At 37.5% G+C, this 24,373-nt stretch overlaps 1 protein-coding gene across 1 annotated transcript in view; it reads left to right on the top strand.

Annotated features, from left to right (window-relative positions):
• The window catches only part of MAP3K1 (mitogen-activated protein kinase kinase kinase 1), a 97,855-nt gene extending 75,525 nt beyond the window's left edge, over nucleotides 1-22,330 (top strand). Inside the window, 9 exon segments of the mRNA XM_042451993.1 lie at nucleotides 1,493-1,584; nucleotides 3,800-3,989; nucleotides 4,179-5,466; nucleotides 8,081-8,233; nucleotides 9,250-9,412; nucleotides 11,880-12,011; nucleotides 13,856-13,998; nucleotides 15,341-15,472; nucleotides 18,936-22,330. Coding sequence (XP_042307927.1) covers nucleotides 1,493-1,584; nucleotides 3,800-3,989; nucleotides 4,179-5,466; nucleotides 8,081-8,233; nucleotides 9,250-9,412; nucleotides 11,880-12,011; nucleotides 13,856-13,998; nucleotides 15,341-15,472; nucleotides 18,936-19,085 — 2,443 coding nt within the window. The 3' untranslated portion in view covers nucleotides 19,086-22,330.
• Nucleotides 22,331-24,373: the final 2,043 nt, after the last annotated feature.

Raw genomic sequence — 24,373 nt, 5'->3', positions numbered from 1 at the left:
AGGATTGATAAAAAACTTGAAAGTATTCAAAGTGAGAAATCAGAATGGGACGAAATATTAAATAAAGGAAAGGGAAAAATGATTGCTAGATGCTATAAGATGCTGTTGAAATGGGACTCTGAAGAAGAAATAATTAGACATAGCATGATAAGATGGGCACAAAATGTAGGACATAATATTGATTATCAGAGGTGTGAAGAGATATGGGGAAGAAAAATGAAACATACTGTTTGTCAAGAACTAAAAGAAAATGTATATAAAATGGTTTACAGATGGCATTTGTCGCCACAAAAAATTTCCTTAATGTATAAAAAACCCAAGCCAAACTGTTGGAAATATGAGCGTAATACAGGTTCATACTACCATATGTGGTGGTCGTGTAAGACAGCAAAAAAGTATTGGTTAGAAATCTAATATATTAACAATAGAGCTGAACATACAAATATCATTTTGCCCAGAAACCTTTTTGTTGGGAATGGTAGAAAAAGTGATAGAGAAGAAATATGGGAAAATGCTATTCTACTTGTTAACATGTGCTAGAATTATTTATGCCAAATACTAGAAAACAGACAAAGCACCAAGTACAGATTAATGGCTGCTCAAGATACATGAGATGGCAGAAATGGATATTATGACAAGTTAGATGAAGGACAAATATGAAGACAAAGCAAAGAGCGAATGGGAGTCATTCTATAACTATTTAGAAAGAAGATGGAAAGAGATAAAAATTAAGAAATAAGTGTGTAATCAGAATTTCTGTATAATGTAAGAAAAGAATGTAATTATAAGAGTATGAAATAGCTTAGTCATAGGAAATCAGAACAAAAAAGAGTGCATACAATTAATAATGTAAATTGGGGAAAAACCGACTTTACTCAAAAGGTATGCTCAAAAGTAGGTTAAACAATTAAATTTAAATGCAATGAGAATTTTATAATCATAAACTGGATCAGAAAGTTTAAAGTCAGCAATGAGAATAATATAGAGATAAAACAATGATTAATAATATCAAAGGAACAAAGAGAAAAAACTCAGGCGGTTGGAAGTTTGCATTTGTATGTTGTTATTTTTTTTTTAGTTTAAGTACAGTTAGAGGTAGGCCCTATTTAGTAGTTGTTTGTATATTGTTAGAAGTATTGTTATTGTGGGGAAAGGGGTGTGTCATGTTGCAAAATGTCTTTTTGTCTTTTGTATATGTGTGAAAACGTAACAATAAAAATCAAGAAAAAAGAAAACACTGGACACTTCCCACTGTGTTTCAGTTCTCACCAGAACAAGTGTTTTACTTTCTCAACTGTCTATTAAAAGATACAGGTGTAAACATGAGTGAAAAAGTTGAGGTAAATTATGAAAATTGTTTCTAACTTTTGTCATGGTATTGTGGAAATTGATAAAAGTGCTGTCATGATTTTTCTGCTTATAAATAATAAAACTATATATGCTGTTGTTGCAAGATTCAGCTAACGAAGATGTTGTTTTTGACATTTTATAGCCGTACAAGCCAACTCTCTGTTTCAACACTCCTGGAGATGTGCAAAGGCCAGGCAGGAGAACTGGCAGTTGGCAGAGAAATACTTAAATCTGGTAAAAATTTAATTTTATACTTAATTTCATAACATCATCAGTTCAGCTCACAAAGTAACAGTCTGACATAAAAATAAGATATGAAGGGAAGAAGTAGAAGTATATTACTAAGCCATCATAATGAGCACAGGGTTAAATTAAAAGAAGAAGCAGACCTAACTAATACTAAAGATTGAGGTGAGGTGTTTTTTAAGAGCAGAAATACAAGAATACAAATGACTATTCAGAATCATATATCTAAGGTTGGATCCAGTACTGTCATTTCACTAATGGAATGGCTTCTGACATGAGAATCGGAAGGGATGGGAGGTGTAGCTTCAAAACCAGGATCCAGGAAGCACAGTGGGCTGCAATGGGGAGGGAATTTAGTAAGCAGAATTGAGGATATGACCAAAAAATTCTATTAGAAATAAATCATATTACATGTAAACTGATTTCGGATAGATAGAAGAAATCAGGCAGAGGTGGAAGGAAGGAGATACATAGTAGGGACAGAAAAAATTATTTAAAAGATTTTGAGTAATCTTTAGAGAGTCAAAATACAGGTCTTTAAGAGAAGTGTTCAAAGTACAAGTAAAAAAAATGTGGTGGGAAGCTGAAAGATCCATAAGTGAGATATTAAAATAATAATTAGTGCAATAATGCTGTGGTCATGGGGGGACCTGAGACAATAAACAAATGTTAGATTTCTGAATCATTTCACTATACTTGACTCAGAAGACTGAAAATATTTTGAACACAGAATACTTCCCAGTCTTTAATAAATGTATGATCACATTACCTCTTAGCAAGGTATTTGTAACAATTATGTGTGGAACAGAATTTTAAAAATTGTCAAAATTTTGAAGCCGAGGCGGGATACACACCGCCATATAGTAGTATAGGATACGTACTAGGGTTAGGAAGGGGCGGTGCTTCCGCACCCCCCTAACCCTAGTACGTATCCTATACGTACAAGATGGCGGCGCACCTTCTACATGGGCGCCGCCATCTTTACATACTGGACGCATAGCGTCCAGACGTGTCGCGGCGCCTATGACGTTGCGGGTCCGCGCCAGGCGCCTCGCGACGTCATAGAGGCGCCGCAAGAAGAAGCTCCAAAATGGAGCTTCTTTTTTGCTCAGCGCGGGAGTCGCGCGGTTTGGCTGCTGCGGCTCCCGCATGGAGCAAATGGCGGCGGCGGGGAAGCGCCGCAAAGCGGCGGTTTGTACCCCGCCCATAAAAGATTTCCCCCTTTTTTCTGGGTGTGTGTGTGTTGGGAAAATGTAATATTAGACTTTAGGGGTTGAAAATCCTTTTGTTACTTCAGGAGCATACAGTGCATTATATATATATGTATATATAACTTGGTTTGGCATAAATTTATCATGATTGATATATTAAAAGTATAGTTTATTCAGAAAATAATCACAAATATAACTTACTTTTCTAAATCTTATTTTTTGTTACAAATGAAGGTACAAGATCCTGAACTGTAAGGTACACCTGAACTGTAAGAAACCACTTTGGTTTTGCCAGTTTATGAGGGAAAGGGAGTATGCCCCCCCTCATAAAAACAGGGGAAAAGAAATCAACATTAGTAGAACATTAGTAGAAAGAGGAAAATTAGTTTTTTCTCCTCTTGTTCTCCATAGTTCCAAACAGATATAAAACACATTCCCTTAAAAAGAATCAAGAAAAGGAAATCAAAACCAGGAATAGAAATGAAGTAGGATACTGTGTAAAGTCTTCCATAAAAGTCTGTCTGCTATATCGTTTATAAAAATATGAAGGGACTAAACAGAGGAACACCAATAATCCATACATCAGTCCAAAGGAAAATATTCCATCATCATCTCCTCCTCCTCCTCCTTAATTTTTTCAGAAAAGTTTTTTTTTAAAAATGGCAGAAAATGTTTCCCCCTCATTGTTGATGTTTCTAATAGGAAATGTTCACATTTCGCTTTAAACAGAGTGTTGCTGAATGTCCTATCTATCCAAAGTCATTCTTTGTGGGAATTCTGTTTATAACAAATTTTCAAAGAATCTGACATAGCTTCGCTTCAGTGTCAAGTGGAAGTAGCACCAGTGGAATGCTGGAGTAATTGAGCATTTTGAACAAGTTTGCAACACAAGAAGTAATGACTTCATCATAGGAAGTTGGTGGGCAAAGGAAAAACACCTAGAATCTAATTTGGTTTCATGTGTTTAATTCTCTGTTTAACCCCCTTTGTAGGATCTATTGGCATTGGTGGCATTGATTTTGTCTTAAATTGCATCCTTGGAACACAACATGAGTCAAACAACTGGCAAGCACTGCTTGGACGTCTTTGTCTTATAGATAGACTGCTGTTGGAATTTCCTGGTGAATTTTATCCCCACATTGTCAGTGGGGATGTTTTGCAGGCAGACTCCATAGTAGACAGGTACTACTTTAGAACATCTTAGTTGAATGTTTTTATTACTCCCGAATCAATCTGTTGTGATAATGAAAATCTTTAAAAATGTGCTTCAGTATACTTTACTTACAATGTTGACTTGCTATTTATTTTTATTTTTTTGTTAACATTTGCTGGGATAAAGCAACGTAAACTGTACTTTTTATTTACTTGTAGGTACAAAAAGCTGCTGTCACTATTGAGCTTTGCTCTGCAGTCAATTGACAACTCCCACTCAATGGTTGGCAAGCTGTCGCGGAGAGTATTTTTAAGTGCTGCCAGAATGGTTGCAAGAGTGCCGCATGTGTTTGTAAAACTGTTAGAAATGTTGAGCATTACAAGTTCAACACACCATACAAGAATGCGTCGACGGTTGATGACTATAGCAGATGAAATGGAAATTGCAGAAGCCATCCAGTTAGGGATGGAAGAGATGCATTCCAGTGAATGCAGACATGAATTTGTGCAGCCTCTAGTTCCTGATAACTCTCCAGAGTCAACAGAGAACAGTACTCCAAATAACACAATTCAGTTATCAGGGAAAAATGGGAAAGATGTGGGTAATAAAAAACTAACTGCCAGTTCTGAAGACATTTCTGATGCAGTGGCTGGCATTTCCTTGGGACTTCCTGTTTCTTCCGGATCAACGGAGCAACCAAAGTCAGCCATTCAAACAAAAGGCAGATCCCATAGTCAATGCTTGAACTCTTCCCTCTCATCTTGTCATTCTCAGTCGGTATTCCCAATTTTGCCTTCCCCCACTACACCATCTGCACCCACAGGAGCGGATATAGCTAAACATAGACCTCAGGGATTTGTTCCCTGCAAAATACCCTTTGCTTCTCCTCAAATGCAGCGGAAGCTTTCTCTCCAAATTCAGAAAAACTGTGCTGACCATAAAGAATCAGAAAAACTTTCCCCAGTTTTTACGCAGGCCAGACCTCTGCCATTCAGTCATATACATCGGCCAAAGCCATCTCGACCTAATCCTTGTGACATGAACAAACAGGGAGAAACCTCTAAAAATAACATGACACTTAATTTAAATGATATATCACATTGTGATGGTGGTGGTGGTGGTGGTGGTGGTGGTAGTAGTAGTAATGCAGTAATACCAAGTGAAGAGACTGTTTTCACACCAGTAGAAGAAAAGCGTGATCAACTGGATTTTAATACCGAGCTCAATTCCAGTATGGAGGACTTACTTGAGGCATCAATGCCAACCAGTGATGGGACAGTCACTTTCAAGTCTGAAGTGGCAGTTTTGTCACCTGAACGTGCAGAAAATGACAACACATACAAAGATGATGTAAATCATAATCAGAAATGCAAGGAAAAGATGGAAGCTGAAGAAGAAGAAGCTTTAGCTATTGCCATGGCAATGTCAGCGTCTCAGGATGCCCTTCCAGTAGTTCCTCAGCTCCAGGTTGAAAATGGTGAAGATATCATCATTATTCAGCAGGATGTGAGTACATTGGCTTTTGTGCTTTCTTCAGTTACATACATAGTCTAAAACTACATACATAGTTGCTATGTGCCTTTTTCATTTATCACCAAATGTAATTTTGTTCAGACAGAGGAAAACAACTATGAGTGCAAGGATCTTATAGAAGTAACAAAAAATGCATATCGTATTCAGGGAGTATTTGGAACACTAGAGGAAAATGTAGGAAGTGTATAAGGACTTAAAACATTAACACAACAGTTTTCCTTACACAAGTGTATGGTTAAAGCATATACATACACATGCATTAATTTTATAGTTAAAGCGATTGTGTAAAATGCGGGGGAAGGGATTGTAAACTGCAGCAATTTGCTTATGACCTTGGTGAGGCTGAGAAACCTGATCAAAAGCTGAATAAGGAAAGGAACTGAAGGACTAGGAATGAGCTCACCAACTGCAAATGTTAATGGGGCCAGCAAAATTAGAATGGAAACAAGAAAAATGTTGTGTGTCACTTTCCTCCAAGCCATTTATGGCAAGGTGAGGGGGAACATAGTCACCCTGATCTCTGAGTGAGAATGTTTCTTCTTGTTGTTGTTATTAGAAACAAAAGTAATGTCTGTTAAATCTACATGTCAAAATTTAATTAGACACATTTTCCTTTGGGCGCAGAATTGGAAAACATAATGAAATAATTTATTAGATACATATGAAGGCAGAAAAGAGAGTTTAGTAATAACCTCAGGTATATCTAAAGTTAAGCTACAGCCTTGTTAAGAACTGCAACTTTTATTCGTGCCCCCACCTCCCACTCCATGGAATTAGGCTGCTTCAGTACAGGAATGTAACGTGTGTATGTATATGTGCCTTCAAGTCACCTGTTGACTTACAGAGATCCCATGAATTTCATATGGTTTTCTTAGGCAAGGAATACTCAGGAGCTTTTGCTAGTTTCTTCTTACGAAAAATAGCCTACAGCTCCTGGTATTCATTGGCAGTCTCCCATTTAAGCACTAACCAGAGCTGACCCTGCTTACTTTCCATGATCATACAGGATATGGTACCTTTAGGGTGTTTAGGCCCAGGAATGTAGTATCCTAATATAATTTATTTATCTTTATGTGGATTGTGTGATATGATTTGGTCACTAGATGGGACCGTGCTTAGTTGTAGATGGTACTGAATTTGGAGAGAGATTAGAAAGTTCTTATATAGAATCATAGAATCTCCTGACAAGAGTATACACCAATTGACAGAGTGCAAACATTTACCACTAGAAGCCACTCGTGAAGAATGGCAATACCACAGCTATTGAAACTACACACACACACAAGCCTCTGTGGTGTTGTGGTTTGAGTTGTGGTTTGAGTGTTGAACTATGACTATGGAGACCAGAGTTTGATTCCAGCTCAGCGATGAAATCCACTGGGTGACCTTGAGCAAGTCACATGCTCTCAGCCTCAGGGGAGGGTAATGATAAACCACCTCTGAACAAATCTTGCCAAGAAAACCCCATGATAGAGTCACCTTAGAGTCACCATAAGACAGAATTGATTTGAAGGCACCCAATAACAACAAATCAGTTTTAAACTGCATAATGACAGGTTAGTCAGGCTTGAATTTGCTTTTACTGGGATACTATAGTTCATGGCAACTAGTACTGCTGGCTGTGTATTATCTCCAGTTTCAGAGTCATTTTGCCTCCATACGCCAATACTTAGGAGAGCGCTACTGAACTTACATATAGTTTATGGGTTTCCTGTCGGCCTCTTGTTGACTGTTCTGGGAACAAAATGCTATACAATTGATTTGATTTGATTTGATTTATACCCTGCCCTTATCCTGCTATTGGACTCAGTATAGAACTAGATATACCCTTGGTCTGTTCTTGCAGAACTGTTATGTTCTTACTTCAAATTGATTTCTCTAGAAATTTCCTTGGGCTTCCAAAATTTTGAGGTGGGGCTGTTTTTATTTTTGTACATATCAGATATATACATATGATATATATTTATTTAATTAATGTATTAATTTATTTAATATATTTAACAATATATTTATTTAATATAAAATATGTTGTGTTTGTGTGTGTGTGAGTTTTGCCCCTGAACACAGACATAGAAGAATGGTGTAGAGAACAGAAAAACCTTTCTAAACATGAAAATTTTTATTTCGTGCACTGTTTGAAAATAAAATGATAAAAATGGGTAGCTTGCTTTTAAAAAAAAAAAATCCTGCGCAAAATTTTTCTACAATAGCACTATTTTTGATCTAGAATACTAAAAACAGGTACTAAAAGTTAATTTTTCTTCAAATGGCATGTCTGATATGGACGTCTTAGAAATTTTTCATGTAATTTGTATGCTTTAAAATTACTAGCTTCAGACACTTTCTTTTAAAACATTTTTATCCTTGTCTTCAACAGCAATGCACAGTTTTTTATTATTATTCCTCCTTTCCCGTGTGTGTGTGTGTGTGTGTGTGTGTGTTTTAGTGTACATCTTTTTTTGTTGGTTTATTTTTCGGGGGGGGGGTTGTTCTTTTACTTTTAAAGCACCATATACCCTAATGGAGCTATATAAATATATGATGATGATGATGATTCATAGACCACTAAATTTTGTTTAATTTGCAGACACCAGAGACCTTGCCTGGGCATACCAAAGCAAAGCACCATTACAGGGAAGATGTAGAATGGCTTAAAGGCCAACAGATTGGCCTTGGCGCATTTTCTTCATGTTATCAAGCTCAGGATGTTGGAACTGGGACATTAATGGCAGTGAAACAGGTAAATGGTCCATTTTCATGGAAATTTTTTCAAGCATTAGCTGGAACATGGAATCGAAGTATGAAAGCATAGTACCGGGATCTAATCATGGCCTCACTTCCATTGATTTTAAATGTCTGAGGGGGTATCTTGAAAAAGGCAGAAGATTTCTTCCCCTCAAAACACTCCTGGCTTTCCCTTCTGGAAAATTGTTTAACACAGCATTTAAAAGTGATAGTTTTGTCGATGAGTATGGTTGTGCAATCCAGTTTCTCCTTTGTCTTCAGAGAAGTGGATTCCAATGTAACTGTAGTGTGCCTGTTTTATGCAGTTTTGTCAAATGTATTTGTTGTGTGTACCTATGATGTAAAAGATTGTCCATAACATACATGTGTATTACCTAGCAAACTCTGGCCATCTTAATATGTAAAAGCACTGTGGACTGTAGAAAAAGGTATAAACAAAACTAACTTATTTTGGGGAGCGGCTTCATATGTTTGCTTGGATCCACTGTTTTGTTTTATGAGTATGAATGTCCCCTTTCTTCTGAGAATATTCCTACTAGCAAAACTTCCCCCTCAAATTTCCAGAGCAGATTTTTTGGGAAACCTAGATGAATGAACAAAGGTAGTATTCTCTATTCTGCTGTAGGAAATGTTTCACAAGATTTATTAGAAGCCTTTTAAAATCTTCTCTCTTTGAGAGGCAAATACTGCACCCAGCCCACTATTATTGGTGTTTTTTATTGTTTGTTTTTTCCTCTGCCTGGAAATAAACATAATGCAGAGGGTAAAGTATAGCCAACATACCACGTTGGATCCAGGGATAGACATACTTTCATACTTTGAAATTAATGAAACTTCAGTTGTAACTAAGTCCCACTGATTTCACTGCATGTGTCCTTAGTGTGACCAAATGTGTCTACATATGTAAGTAGCAGTGTGTACTGATATAGGAAAGTCAGTCAGATCAGCCTGCTTCTCTGTAATTTGAGAATTGTTGAAGCAAAGTCTCATCCCATTTTGTGTGTGAAACAGGTGACATATGTCAGGAATACATCATCTGAACAAGAAGAGGTGGTGGAAGCATTGAGGGAAGAGATAAGGATGATGAGTCATCTGAATCACCCCAATATAATTCGAATGCTGGGAGCTACATGTGAAAAGAGCAACTACAATCTCTTTATAGAATGGATGGCAGGTATGAGTTCTTCCATACTCTCTCTCTCTCTCTTTCTTTCTCCTGTTCACTTTTATAAGACTCTTTGTATAACTTTTCACTGAAGTCTAGAACCATGTTGTGTTTTCATAAAAAATAAATAAATCACCTTTTTGCTAAAAAGGCATGGACCTGGTGTGTAATAAATTTGAAACAAAATGAAACCATCAAAACTATTAACAAAATATTTAAAAATGAAAAAAAGTAAAACAGTATGATAAAAACCAGTAATTTGAGAATTTAAAATACTAGCTTTGAAAAATATGTCTTACCAGTATTTGTAATTTGGGAATGGCACAAAATAAATTGCCTGTGCCTGAGAAACAACCCTTGTAGGCCAGTATCCCCAGCAGGACTGCTTTTACAGATCCTAATAATTAGACAGGTTCATAATGAGACACACATTGCCTTGTGTCACCAGATCCAAAGCCATTCAGAAAAGTTAAAGGCTGGAAAGGTTAAAGCAAATACCTTGACTTGAGTCCCAAAAATAATTGGCAAACACTGCGGGTATTACATAATTTGTGTACTATGATTTCTAAAAGCATCTTAGCTGCCACATGTTCAGAGGTTTGTATACTACCACGAATTTTAAAAGTAGGGGATGATAACAGAATATTTCTGTGAATCTGTTACATCAACAGATAGACCAGTCGTCTGCTTCTCTTCACATTGATTTACATGATTATTCTGACTGACATACTCTACAAACATACATCCTTTTAAAGAGCTTTTGAAAATAGAAGTCTGTACAGAATCAGCCAGACTGTTAAATGGAACCAGCTACAGTAATCGTATCATACCAGCACCAAATACAACTTTTCTGTCTATTTGTTGTTCAGGGGTTTACTTGAGTGTCCTGTTCTTAACCATTAAAGACCTAGGTTACCTGGGAATTGGAGGTTACTACTGGAATTGTTCAAAGATGACCTCTTCCCACATGAACCTGCCTATCTACCAATTTAGATATGTTTAGAAATGCTGGGATTGAACCAAGAATCGTCTGCATACAAAGCATGTACTGTGACACCAACGTGTTGTTAAGCTCCTTATTTACTTTTAGAGTACCAGGCAAAGTCTGCCCTGTTCCTTTAATAGCTTTTAGTTAGGCATTGTTCCTATGCTAATTGAAATTAACAACACAAATGAGAGATTTATGGTGAATTTTGTAAGACATTAAGAGGCACACGTGTAAAAAAATAATAAGAACAAAGTGTGAATATTAGAGATTCTGACCCAAAATGTGAAAAGCAATTAAGTGGAAAGTGAACAATTATGTTTCTGTACATATTCATATCTTTGCTGCAGAGGTGGCTAAAGTATAAACACATGCACTCCAAACAAATTGTCTAATTAGCAATTTGTAAGCTGCTCTGAGAGCATTTCTAAAGAATGGGAATAATAATAATAATAATAATAATAATAATAATAATAATAATAATAATAAGAAGAAGAAGAAGAAGAAGAAGAAGAAGACGACACTGCATCAGACAGCTATATGAAAAGATTAAGTAGAGGAGAAACTAAAAATAGACCTTGTTCATCTCTCAGGCTGGCAGTGAAGCACCACCACACACTAAGATGCTTCCATGTGTAAATGAGCAGTTTGCATCCAATGAGGATGCATCCAATGGGGAAATCCTCTGTTGTTCACATTCAAAGTATACAAAGTGTACTATATAAACGGAAGCAGTGAAGCACAATGTTAAAAAATAGATTTGATTACCATATATGATACATGAATGTACACTTTTCACAAAGATGCTTTGTCGCTAAAATGAGTACCCAGACTGTTGGGGGCAAATTAGCTTACTTGCTAATTAGCTTACTTGCTGTTCACCGCTATGATCTTTGGAATAGCAGTATATAAATAAAAAATTATTATTTATTATTATTATAGTTTTCTACACTCTTCCCTTTCTCTCTCGACTCCTGCACATTAATGCACTTTACTCATCAGGGACCCCCACCCATCATGAGTGCATTTGAACAGGAAAGCTTATGAGGCTGATGGGGGTGGAGAGGAAGGAGGTTGCAAGAAAATTGGCTTCTTTAAGTCCACTTGCATTGCATTATGTTAGTAAAATATCACTGTGATAGCATAGGAATGAAAAGTGGTGTACATGATGAATGTAAGTGGAATGTAGACTGTAATTGGAAACATCTGAGAGAAGTTTAATTATCATGGAACTAGGTAGTTGACAATATAATATAGAAGTCTGTTTAAAACTTCTAACATGAATATTGGGCTACAAGCTCTTTACTGCCACACCCATAAATAGAAATATGTTAGCAAAATATCAATATGATAGCATGCAAATGAAAAGTGGTGTACGTGATGAATGCAACATAAATATCAGATTTTACAATTTTTTCAACCAGCAATCAAATTTAGTTTCTCTTCCTCAGCAGTGTTAATATTAGTTAAAATATATTCTTGTTTTTCCAGGGGGATCTGTTGCTCACTTGTTAAGTAAATACGGAGCCTTTAAAGAATCTGTTGTTGCAAACTACACAGAACAGTTGCTTCGTGGCCTTGCTTACCTTCATGAGAATCAGATAATTCACAGAGATGTTAAAGGTAAGAACAGTGTTTCTACAGACACTGTATACTAGACATATGTCTAGAAACTACCTGTTTTCACATATTTATTTATTTATTTAGTTTATATGCCACCTTTCTCCCTGGAGGGACCCAAGGCAACAAGGCAGCTCACAGAGTAAATTAAGATACAAATGGTTGAAAGGAACATGGAAGTGACATTGTAGTGTACATGTATATCATGTGAGAAAGAAACTTCTTTAAAGACAGAAAAACAATTTTGTTTAAATAGAGAAAAACAGTTTTGCTTTGTTTTACAAGGCCAGAAGTCTTTTGCTAGTATTTTTTCCTCCATATTTAGGGAAGAAATGCATTTCCACATTTGGTGTGAGTATGCAAGCTAAGCAGGATCAGTCCTGGTTAATACTTGGATGGGAGACTACCAATGAAGATCAGATGCTGTAGACTATATTTCAGAGAAAGGAACTGGCAAACCCACCTCTGTGTGTTCCTTGCCTAAGAAAACCCCATGAAATGAATGGGGTCACCATAAGTAGATAGATGACTACAAGGTGTGCACACGCACGCACACACACACACGGTCTGAAATTCTTTACTACCTAGGAAGGCAGGGATCAAGCCTTGGTATTAGCCATTATAGCTCCTCCCTTGCCATTTATTCCCTAGCTTCACACAGGACAGAACTTGTGGGTTCACTATGCACAAGCTCATATTTCCTCATTCATTTAAAAATCTGGAAGTTCTCTTTCCTATTTTAGGTTCTTGTTTGCTTGTTTGTTTTAAGATTCTTGTCTTCTGTTTCTTTCATGCCTGTTTCTCCTTTCACCATATGCCTTTGAACATGGTTCTTATTAGGAAATGCAACAGCAAGCATGTAGAGTTAATTTTGCCTTTCATAAATCTCATGAACTTGTTCTGCTCTCCTTCACTCTAAACAGATGTGGGTTGCAGTTTTGCCTAATACTATAGGTAGGGCACTTGTACGTCAACTGAAGCACATGTTGTGTCAACGGTGTTAAATCAAATGGTCCTTCTTCCTACTTCGCATTATAGCTATTGTATCAGGCTTGTCAGCATCCTATTTTTGGATGCCATCTAACACGAAACAGAGAATGAACACTGGTCACTTACTGTGAATTTTCATTCCACTTTACTATGATGAAGCATCCAAAACAGTACAGTATAGTTGCCGAGTTCTTCATCTTAAACCAAACCTGTGGTATCTTTGGGATGAAGAGTTGCTTTTTCCCTAAAGAGTTGCCTGTTCTTTAACTTCCCTTTATTATGCACTATTGTCTTGGGTTGGGCAAAACTAGAAGGAGGAGTCATGGAAGTTAGCATCAAGATAAAAAATCTTGATGGTTTAATCCCTGGGCAGAGGAGAGACTTAATCCATTCTTGGATGTTTGCTTCACACAATATTAGAATGAAACTTAACAGCAAATGGCTAACATTCCCTTTTATTTGAAGGCTTAATTTCTCTTTGCCTGGCTTCAGTTTCTGCGGGCCTGAAGAGATAGGCCAAAATAAAGCTGCTTCAGGTCACTTTGGAGGTATGCTGTTTAAATGACACATGCATATTAAGAGGCTAGAAGCTGCACCAAAGCTGCACTCCAGTCCTTAGGACTGGAACATGGCTTTGGCACAGCTTCTGGCCTGTTAGGATGCATGCAGTATTTAAACAGCATACCTGTGAAGTTACCTGAAGCAGCTTTATTTTGGCCTGTCTGTTCAGGCCCCTGTATTATCTAAACTTGAAATCATTAGTGTAACTTGAAGAAAAATATCCAAATTGTCACTATTTCTTTAATTTTTAATGTTCTTGTATGTGTCTCTGATTTGTTTTCTTATGATGTTGATAGGTGCCAACTTGCTTATTGACAGTACAGGTCATAGACTAAGAATTGCTGATTTTGGAGCTGCAGCTAGGTTGGCATCTAAAGGAACTGGTGCTGGCGAGTTTCAAGGACAGTTGTTGGGGACCATTGCATTTATGGCACCTGAGGTATGAATTTGCTTGTGAGAGAATGTATCATATCATTTATATATCCTAGGCTTTAATGGCTGCTGCATGTAAAGGTTTATTTGTCTCCTTGCTATATTAATCATATGGCAAATTTTGATGTGAGAAGAGCCCTGCTAGATCAGACCAAAGGCCCATCAAGTCCAGTATCTTGTTTCTAGCAGTGGTCACCCAGCCTAAGAAGATCACCATCAGAAAATAAAGGAAACAGTTGTTTCTGACTGTGATTCTTCAGCAACGGCTATCATACCCCTTCTGAACTTACAGCCATTGATATGACCGTTCTCCATGAATTTGTCTTATAACCCTTTGCAGACTTGCTTTGATAGTTTGACAAAGATTCAAAACACACTGCGAAATAATCCAGTTTGAGACTGCTTTAGCTGCCTTGGTTCAGTGCTAGGGAATCCTGGGAACTTTAGATTATTGTGGGACGAGAGCTCTCTGATAGAGAAGGCTAGATGTCTCACAAAACTACAGTTCCCAGAATTCCCTAGCATTGAGCCAGGGCAGTTAAAACAGTTTCAAACTGGATTATTTCTGCAGTGTGCTCTGGACCACAATGCCCCAAATCTATGTGATGCTTTGTTCCCTCTGTCTTCAGTTGTGCATCTGGTCCATCTCCTCCTCACCACTCCCAGTGGTGCCTCATGCAGATGACAGATTTAAACTTCCCCAAAGGTTATAATACTAATACTTCTACTGAAGGCCTAAGGTAGCTGGCCAACCATGTGTGATGTTATATGGGCCAAGCTGTAAGGAGAACAGTTACAAGTGAACAGTATTGTTCTGTGACGTGAGATTTAATGTGTTTTGAGAATGGAGCATAAGTGGTTCTCCTTTCAAGAAATTTTTAGTTGAATCAGTATGATCTTCTAAAAAATGCCAGCATTCATAGTAAATAATATTTAATTTTAAGGAATGTGAATATAGCTTTAAGCATGTGTAGGGGAAATAACATTGCAGTGAAAAATAAATAAATTAATTGATAAGTTTAAAATTGGTTTCTGAAATTCTTAAGCACTAACCTCTCCCTCATATTTAACATTTGTAGTTTGAGGATATTGTTCATAGACATCTTCTGGAACATATTTTTGGTGTGTGTGTGTATGTGTACACATAAAGATTTGCCCCCTCATGTCAATAGCATTTTTACATGGAATTATGCTGAACAGTTCCTAGCATGACCTAATATTTTGAATATGTCTCATGAATAAAATATTTGTTAAACCACCGTTAACAGAGAATGGATCATTAAAACGTATGCTGTGATGGTGGTAGAAGATCGAAAGCAGCTAAGCTTGTTTGATATTTTCTTCTTCAGGTGTTGAGAGGTCAGCAGTATGGTAGGAGCTGTGATGTATGGAGCGTTGGTTGTGCTGTTATAGAAATGGCTTGTGCTAAACCTCCCTGGAACGCTGAGAAACATTCCAATCATCTTGCTTTGATATTTAAGGTAAGATAATATGTGAATGAAAATATCCAAACCTGTAATTGGGCTAATTTACTAGGAGCTTCTATCACACAAGCACCATTAAAATAAATGAAAGCTACCCAAGGAAGCTTATGTAAGATGGGAGGAGAGGAATTCACAATAATTTTACAGCATTGGGCACTGTGTTCTTTAAAAAGCTAGACTTAGGGTGGTCTTCTATTTAAATCATTTCTGTCTTATCCTATATCTGAAGATCTTGAGGGCAGGGTACTGTCTTTACAAAAACTTTACAAGAATCCCATAAAAGTCACCGTTCAAGTGACAAGAACCGAGTCATGAAACCTAGGTGAAGAACCAAAATGAGGCCAGTGCCCATAACGGTTGGATCATTGCAGCGAATGCATTCCACAATAGGCTGTCACAGGTGAGGAGGGTTTGGGATACAGAAAAAATAACCTTGGAAGAACGTAGACCCTTATCACACAGGGTTCTCCCCCTCTGTAATTCTGTGACATGCAAAAAGCAGGATGGTATTCTTACCTCCTGCACCTTCAGTCTAGATCCAGAATTAAAGTGCTGTTAATATCCCAAACCCATCACACTGCAATTTCCTACTGTCCCCTTTTCTGCTCTCCTTCCTTCTCCTCTGCTCAATTCCCAGGAAAACTCATATGGCTGCCTTGGGAAGCAGTTGGGGGAGGAGGAAGGAGGGAGGAAAGAATGAAGGAAGATCTGTATGTGTGTTTAAGTGTGTGTGAGAGTGAAACTGTCTGTCTCTCTGGTGTACGTGAGAGACTGTGTCTGTGTGTGTCTGTGTGTGTGATGTGATGAGAGAGAGAGAGAAGACTCTTAAGGGACTGGAAGGGAGCTGGATTTCCCAGCGAAATCAGCAGGAAAGCATGAATGAATTTTTCACACTGCAGATCATATGGGACTCAAGTGCTAAGGGAAGTCATTAATGGATTTTTGATGTGAGTAAAAAAACTCACTTTTACTATGGTCCCCTATAGTCAACCACACAGCAGCTACAACATCATGTGGGAGGGTGAAATGAAATGCGTGGTTATCATGTTGTTATGCTGCTTTGATGATGTGCAATAAGGACCTTAGTTCTTTAGCAATTATGAAAGGAACCTCCTCTCAAGTGTCAATGTCCCAGGTTGTTAAGGGCTTTAAAAAGTATCACCATCCTTGACCATAGACTACAGAATTTCCATATTATCCTATTTAGCCCAGTTAAAATCTCTATAGACATCATTTTGTAGGAGAAACATTTTGAGAAATATTTTTTCAACAGTCTGTTTTCATGTTTTACTAATAGATTCTACTACTTAAAGAGTTTGTTACAAGTAAAAAGGAAAGGATAAGGAATAGATAGATACTAGGCCTCCAGGGGGAAAAACTAAATACAAGTTTGCATTCTACAGTTGCTAATCCAGTACTGTATCTGGATAAATACACTATTCTCTGGAATATGCAGAGGAGCACTCCACAAAGAACTCAGTTGTATCTTTACATGTGAGTATGTAACCCAGTTCTTTGTGGGTTGTTCCTCTGCATGCCCAAGAATAAATATTCACAGTGAGTACCTCATTCTTTACTATCCTTTGTTGTCATATAATATACCCAAGGTACTCCAGATGATTGTCTCCTGGCAATTCTGGGTCACAGGCAGACTAACATCAGAAGAGGTGGGCTTGCTGGTAGTTTGGTCACAAACTACAAGACCTTTAAAGGCACTTTGAATGGGTCTCAGGAGCACATAATACCAGTTTGGAGAGATAAATGCTCTAATTCAGACAAAGCAAAAATTTGTGTAAGCATCTCACTAATCAGATACTGCAAAATATTTTGAGCTGAGCAAAGCACTTTTTATTAAATTATTATTAGTAGTATTAAACTTTATTCTAGAATGCTGTATTATACACAGCGCTTACAAAGTCGGTAAAATTAAGGAGTATATAAAAGCCTGCCCAAGGCGTACACTCAAAGATAATAACATTAAATAGAGGAAATAGTAAAATTACCATGTAAAAAAGAAAATACAATTAAAAACATCAATATAAAAGAGATCACATCCACATCAAACATTATCAGACAGCCAGATGACAATCACAAATTCCCTGAGAACGCTTCCCTAAACAATATGGTTTTCAGCTCAGCCTTAAAGCTGGTTAGGGAAGTGATGAGCCATGTATGCAGAGGAAGAAGGTTCCAGGAATGAGGGGCAGCAAGAGAGAAGGGATGGATCCGGGACGGGGCAGAGAAAATCCTGGGTTGAGAGAGGAGACTTTGGCTACCAGAGCGGAGAGTGCGAGTAGGGATGTAGGGAGACAGAAGATCAGTTAAATAAAGAGGGGCCAGCCCATGCAGGGCTTTAAAGGTGAGTAGCAAAAGTTTGTACCTGATGCGGAAAGGAAAAGGGAGCCAGTGAAGGGAGGACAACAGAGGGGAGACATGATCATAACAGTGAGTGAGTAAAATAATGTGTGCAGCTGAATGCTGAACAGAAATTAATGGGTGGAGGTGAGAGAGAGGAAGCCCTGCCAAGAGGAGGTTACAGTAGTCTAGTCGTGAGACCACTAGGGCATGGACCAGTGTTTTTGCAGTAGAAGCTGAGAGATATGGACGGATTTTGGCGATATTATAGAGAAAAAATCTACAGACTTTGGCTGTAGTCTGGATCTGGGGGATAAATGACAAAGAGGAGTCAAAAATTAAACCAAGACTGCGGGCTTCCTGGACCGGCTGGATCGAGATGTTATTGACAGAAATAGAAAAGGAATAGTGAAGGGTGGGCTTAGGAGGGAAAACAAGAAGCTCAGTCTTGGACATATTGAGCTTCAGACGCCGATGGTGCATCCAGTGGGAGACAGCTGTTAAACAGGATGACACTTGCTGCTCTAGCTCTGGTGAAAGATTAGGGGTGGAAAGGTACAGCTGGGTATCATTGGTGTACAGATGGTAGGAGAAACCAAAAGAACTGATAAGTTTGCCAAGGGAGAGTGTGTATAAAGAGAACAGAAGGGGACCCAAAACAGAGCCCTGAGGAACTCAATAGATAAGGGGACAGAAGATGAGGTCTGACCACCCGAGACCACTGAAAAAGATCTATCTGACAAGTAAGATGTGAACCAATTGAGAACAAGGCCCGAGAAACCAAGGTCAGAGAGTTGTTTTGTTTCCTTCTGCCAGCACACTCTTGTGACACTGTGTCTGTGTATAAGATGCTAAATGGCATCTGAGAAAATAAGCACATCTAGAAAAATAATCCACGTTGTAAATTAGTAATGAGTTGCAAAATCTGTACAAGATAGAATACATAATAAGCAGTGCAAACCAAGCTGTATGCAATATAACCAAGAAGTCCTGCACTCTTACAAGGTCTCAGAGAAGCATTTTGCTTAGGTCTACATCTGGTTTCCAGGGAGTTCCTGTGAGAGGGATACTCTTGGGTAATTGATACTTTCTGTTTTGTTCACAGATTGCCAGTGCAACTACAGCTCCATCAATCCCACCACATCTGTCTCCAGGTTTAAGGGATGTGGCACTTCGATGTTTGGAGCTTCAACCTCAGGACAGACCCCCAGCAAGGGAGTTACTGAAACACCCTGTCTTCCGCACTACTTGGTAGTTCTGTAAAAGTGGGGATACACTGAACATGATGCTACTGAATATAGAACACTGCTGGTCTTCCTGTGCAGATTTGCACGGCAATATGTATTAATTGCTCTGCTGGCCTTAATTATACATTTTGAGGACTTAAGGTCAGTAAGGGACCTGTACTTAAAATATGTGACTGACAAATCGAGATCTTTACCTAAGCTCAGTATGCAACATTTCACAAATTGTGCAGAAATATGTAAACTGTGCCTTTCTCAAAGATCTAGTTCTTTGTGAACAGAAAAGCAATTCATCTTTTAAATCTGCATGATTATTTAGTGGAAGAAGTGATTTTTAATTTTAATTTTTTTTTATTTTGGAGCACTTTTTCAGCAATATTAGCAGCTGAGGGGCTCGGGAGCCATTTAAAAACTGCAATCACTGTTCCATTTCATGCCATGCAAACTTCAGCAGTTTGGGCTCTACAACCCAATTTAATTTGTTTTCCTCATTTATAATAGAAAAAAAAAACTTCAGTGTCTGTGCGTTGTATTTTCACGAAGCTTGTTCTTTAAGTAGAGAAAGAAATCATGGATAGTTTTAAAAACCACATTATGCCTTCCTAAGAGTCACTGACTATGGCACTTGTGGTTCACTGTGCAAATGATTGCTACTCTTGCAACTTCCCTTTGGAAGTGTCAGATGTGTGCTTTCTTTTTATCTTTTGTTTCGTATTCAGGGAAAATAATTTTTAAAAATATACCCAGAATAGCTAGAACTATGTTCAAGCTAAATGTTGCTGGATAGTTTGATATTTTAAGAGACTGTGATATACAGATTGGTTTGAAATCTGGAATAAAATGCTTCCCTTGAGGCAGTGTTTTGAAGACTTGTTGGAGGAGAGAATGTGCAGTTGTTTTGAACAACAAAACCTCTGTAACCAAGGATCAAATGAACTGTTAGGGTTTAGAGCCTTTTAATTGTCAACGTTTTCATGGTAAAACTGTGTAGAAATGTGTTAATGCATCATACCTGCTGCCACCCAGCTTCCGTTCTATTCAATCTGAAATGGGAGCCAAAGCTTTAAATCCTGTCTTACTCTCCATTTAGCACTGTATTCATGTTCACTGTTGTTTTTACCTGCTGTTTTCCTTCTGCCATACATCATCTGTTTACAATTATAATTGATCACTATATAATTGGGCAGTATTTTTTAAAAGGAAAAGAGAATCATTTCATCTCTTTAAAAATGTTTTACAGAAAAATGAACTTGAATAAACAGCAACCCTTAAACATAATGTGAAGAAATGCTCCACAAAGAGTGCAGAACTACTTTTATCAAATATTCAATCGCTCCATGCTTTTAAGGGGGGCAGCCTTTTATATTCTGATGAATGGAATAGTGAAGGAAAATGGCAGTTCTTTTGCTTTTTGCTGAGTCTTTTTGAAATAAAGTACTGATTGTGTTTAATCAACTTCTGTTAAATAACTGTTAAAGTTTTAACTCTTCAGAAGCCAGTTGAATTGTTGACCGGAAATTGGTTATGCTCAAAGACTCAGGACAAACTAAATAAGCTATTGTACTGTACATTTTTAAATAATGTACAACTCATAAATTGGAAATAAAACAAGTAAGAGGTTTACAGCAATGATTATGCTAGCATTCACTAAAAGCAATGTCATAAAATGTGGATGTGTATTTCTTTTTGAAATGTTACATTCCGTTGCTTTGTTGAAGTTTGGCAGACTTTGAAGAGTTAAACAATTGAAATGTGAAGTTTGGTAGCTCTGTTTTTGTATTTGACTTCAGTTTCTTGACCATTTAGAATTTCTCATTATTCTAATCAGATTGTTTCCAAGTCTCTTTCTTGTGCGCAAGCTTTAAAGGATGCACTCTTGCCAGTTCATATACTGGAAGATCTGTTGTTGGATTAATGCCGTTTCTTAAAAAATGTAAATTGTTTAAACTGATGAACCTCAGCTAATCAGTATTACCTTTTTAGATCACCATGCCTACCACATATCAAACTCAGAATGCCTCTAGTTGTCTAAAAGCATTGTTTGAGTTTGTTCGCATTTCCCTCAGCTTGCTGGTAATTGTGGTGTTTTTTAAAATGCAGATGTGTTGTAATCTTATTTTCTTTGGATCAAAGCTGGACTGAAAATTGTATTGTGTAATTATTTTTGTGTTCTTAATGTTATTTGGTACCTAAGTTGTAAATAACGTCTACTGCTGTTTATTCCAGTTTCTACTACCTCAGGTGTCCTATAGATTTTCTTCTACCAAAGTTCACGTTCACATTGAAATTATATTTGCTATGTGACTGATTCCTAAGACTTCCAGGGCTTAAGGGCTAACTTCTATTAGCACCTTACTGTGCAAGTAAATTTTAAAGATCTCTGGGTTAAGAAAATTTGGCTTCATTATACCCTTGTTGTTTTAAATATATCAAGATATTTTAATTGAAAGTTTTTACCCCTTTGAACCAATTTTATAGTATAATTTGTACCTATTTTGGTGGTTTTGTCTTTATAGTAAATAAACGATTTTGGACAAAAGTTGTACTTATTTTATGGCGGTGAACTGAGTTTAACATTTTTTGTATTCTTCGGTTTTTCCTAAAATATCACTAATATCACACAAGGTTTGAGGACCAGGTTTGGTGAGCTATGAAAACATTTTTCATATTACGTAACAGTCTCCATATGTTTCTCTTTTATCCCTTTATTTTCTTTCTTGGTTGCCTCAACACTTCCTATTTACAATCCACAGGGAGAGGTGGGAAATATAAATTATTATTTTTATTAATCTACAATTAGATAAAGACACAGAATCTTTCTTGCTTAGTTTTGACACTACTTCAGATTTGACCATATTTGTTCATAAAAGTAATAAAAGTCATGTTAGCCAACTAAAATTTGAAGCAGTGGTTCAGCAGACTATAAGAACACTATTTGCAGAATAGTTCACAGCTACAAGCTTCAGTTCTGGGAAGTGATATTCACAGGCACACTGTGATAAAAAAGAAAAGAAACCAGCTTAGTAATCCATTTAGAATGTCATTGATTGAAGATCTAAATCCTCCTGGAGCGAGTGTCATGCTATCTTTTTTTGCTAAACACCACATACACTCGAACACACTGATAATTCCTAAGCTGTGAATTCAACTATGTCCAGCAAATATGTTCCCCCACCCTGCTTTGCGAGTGATTTGTCATTAAATATACAGTAATCTTTCTTGTGTGATGTCTTGTAAATTTCTGTATATCTTCCTATGTATAATATCTCATTGCACTACAATACCCATCAATTTCCCTGGTGTCTTATCATGTGCGGTTTCATGTGAGAATTTGGTAAAAATAAATGAGTTCTCCCTGCTTACAAGTGACCCATGTGCTCATAGTGTGGATTACAGCCTTATTAGATTTTGAAAAATCAGAAATTGAAACAGCACTGGGGGCAAAATGTCTTGCTCTATTATTCGGTGGACTGAGAACCTCACAACACCCTCAACATTTGGAGATATGCATAGACATTTTATGGATATCTATTTGGATGTTAAATAATTTTTACTTGAAGTGCATATGTAGATGATGTATGTGGCTGACAAAGATGGCCACTGATGTATTTTCACTTTGCCTTTCCTCCCACTTTTTTCTTTCCCACCTTTTATTTCAGCATGATTTTCCACACAATAAAAATGTTTTAGAGGGGAGGTTTAACCCATCTGTGATCCTCATAAACATCTCCCAGCACTGCACCTCATGTTGGCATTGTGTTTAGTTTACCATCCAGTCTGTTTGGAGAAAATGTGGGCATTATCTCTCTGACATACATTTCATCTTCATAAGGTGATTGCCCTACTGATACCCAGCAATTCTTTATAAATACTATGGCTCCTTGATATTTTTTAAATATTAGCCAGTTTTGTCTGCTGACTTCAGTCTTTTACAAACCAGGATGGCAGGCCTATTTATCAGAAATCAATACATAAAATCTAGGAAGATTTTTTAAACCATTCACATGGCTGTGGGGATAAATTACCAGGACACAGATTGTTGATTTGTACTTTCAAGTAGTTTCCAACCTAAAGCGACCCTATCACAAGGTTTTCTTGTCAAGATTTGATCAAAGGGGGGGTTGACTTTGCCTTCCTCTCAAGTTGAGAGATTGTGTTTTGCCCAAGTCATCCAGTGGGTTTCCATGGTTGAGCGGGGATTCGAACTCTGGTCTCCAGAGTCGTAGTCTAACACTCAAACCACTACGCCATGCTGGCTCTCTTATGGATGCCTCTATACTGTAGAAATAATGTAGTTTCATCTCATTTTAAACTTGTGGCTTCAAGTTTATGAGGTACCAACACCCTTTGGCAGAGAAGGCTAAAGAGCTTGTAAAACTACAAATCCCAGTATTCCATAGGATGAGCTACAGCACTTAAAAGTGGTGTCATGCTGCATTATTTCTACATTGTACTGTAGATCTTTCCCATGATGACCAATAATTACTATAGAGGTGTAAGCACACGTTGTATCTGACTTCCGGGTGTCTAAAAGAGTGGTCTTCATGCAATTTGACATGGGGGACAGGGATTTTTATTCTTCGTTGTTTCAGGGCCGGTAGCATATTCATGCTCATAGGATACAATTCTTTCTATCCTTTCTAGAAACGCTCCATCATGGACTGTCACCAGCCCCTGCCACTGGTCCAAAAAACCACTTTGGCAACATATTAAGAGATATCATGTTCAGAAGTAGCCATGTAGCAAAGTATAACAACATCCAAAATCCACAAAACAGTGATACCTATAACTGTCCAAACAAAATGCACAAAATGCATGATTTCAAAGCTCCACTGGCTTCTTCGTCAGGCAAAGGGTGTTAAGAATTACACAGACAGGGTGACCAGATGTCCTGACCACAAAGGAGGACAAGGCACTGCAAAATATTGGGCATTCACGAAATAAAGTAAGACGTGACCATATAATAGCTAATATATATATACACACACACACTCATCCCTCCACATTTGCAGCTTTGTCTTTTGCAGATTTGATTATTCATGGATTTTATTAATATGTTCTCTCTAGGAATATCTAGGTCCTCCAGTGCAACTCTGTGGTCAACTTTAACCAAAAGGACCTAGAGATTCCTAGAAAGAACACTCTGCTAGGCACTTGTAACTCCTCCAGGGCAGTTCTATGGTCAGTGTCTGGCAGATACTGACCACAGAGTTGGACAGGAGGACCTAGAGATTCCTAGAGAGTATCCTCAGGTAAAAACATAGTTTTTTGTTATTTGCGGTTTTTCCACATTGATGAG

This window comes from Sceloporus undulatus, chromosome 2 (genome assembly GCF_019175285.1).
Source record: "Sceloporus undulatus isolate JIND9_A2432 ecotype Alabama chromosome 2, SceUnd_v1.1, whole genome shotgun sequence".
In the NCBI taxonomy this organism is placed as follows: Eukaryota; Metazoa; Chordata; class Lepidosauria; order Squamata; family Phrynosomatidae; genus Sceloporus; species Sceloporus undulatus.
This window is presented reverse-complemented; position numbering and strand designations above follow the sequence as displayed.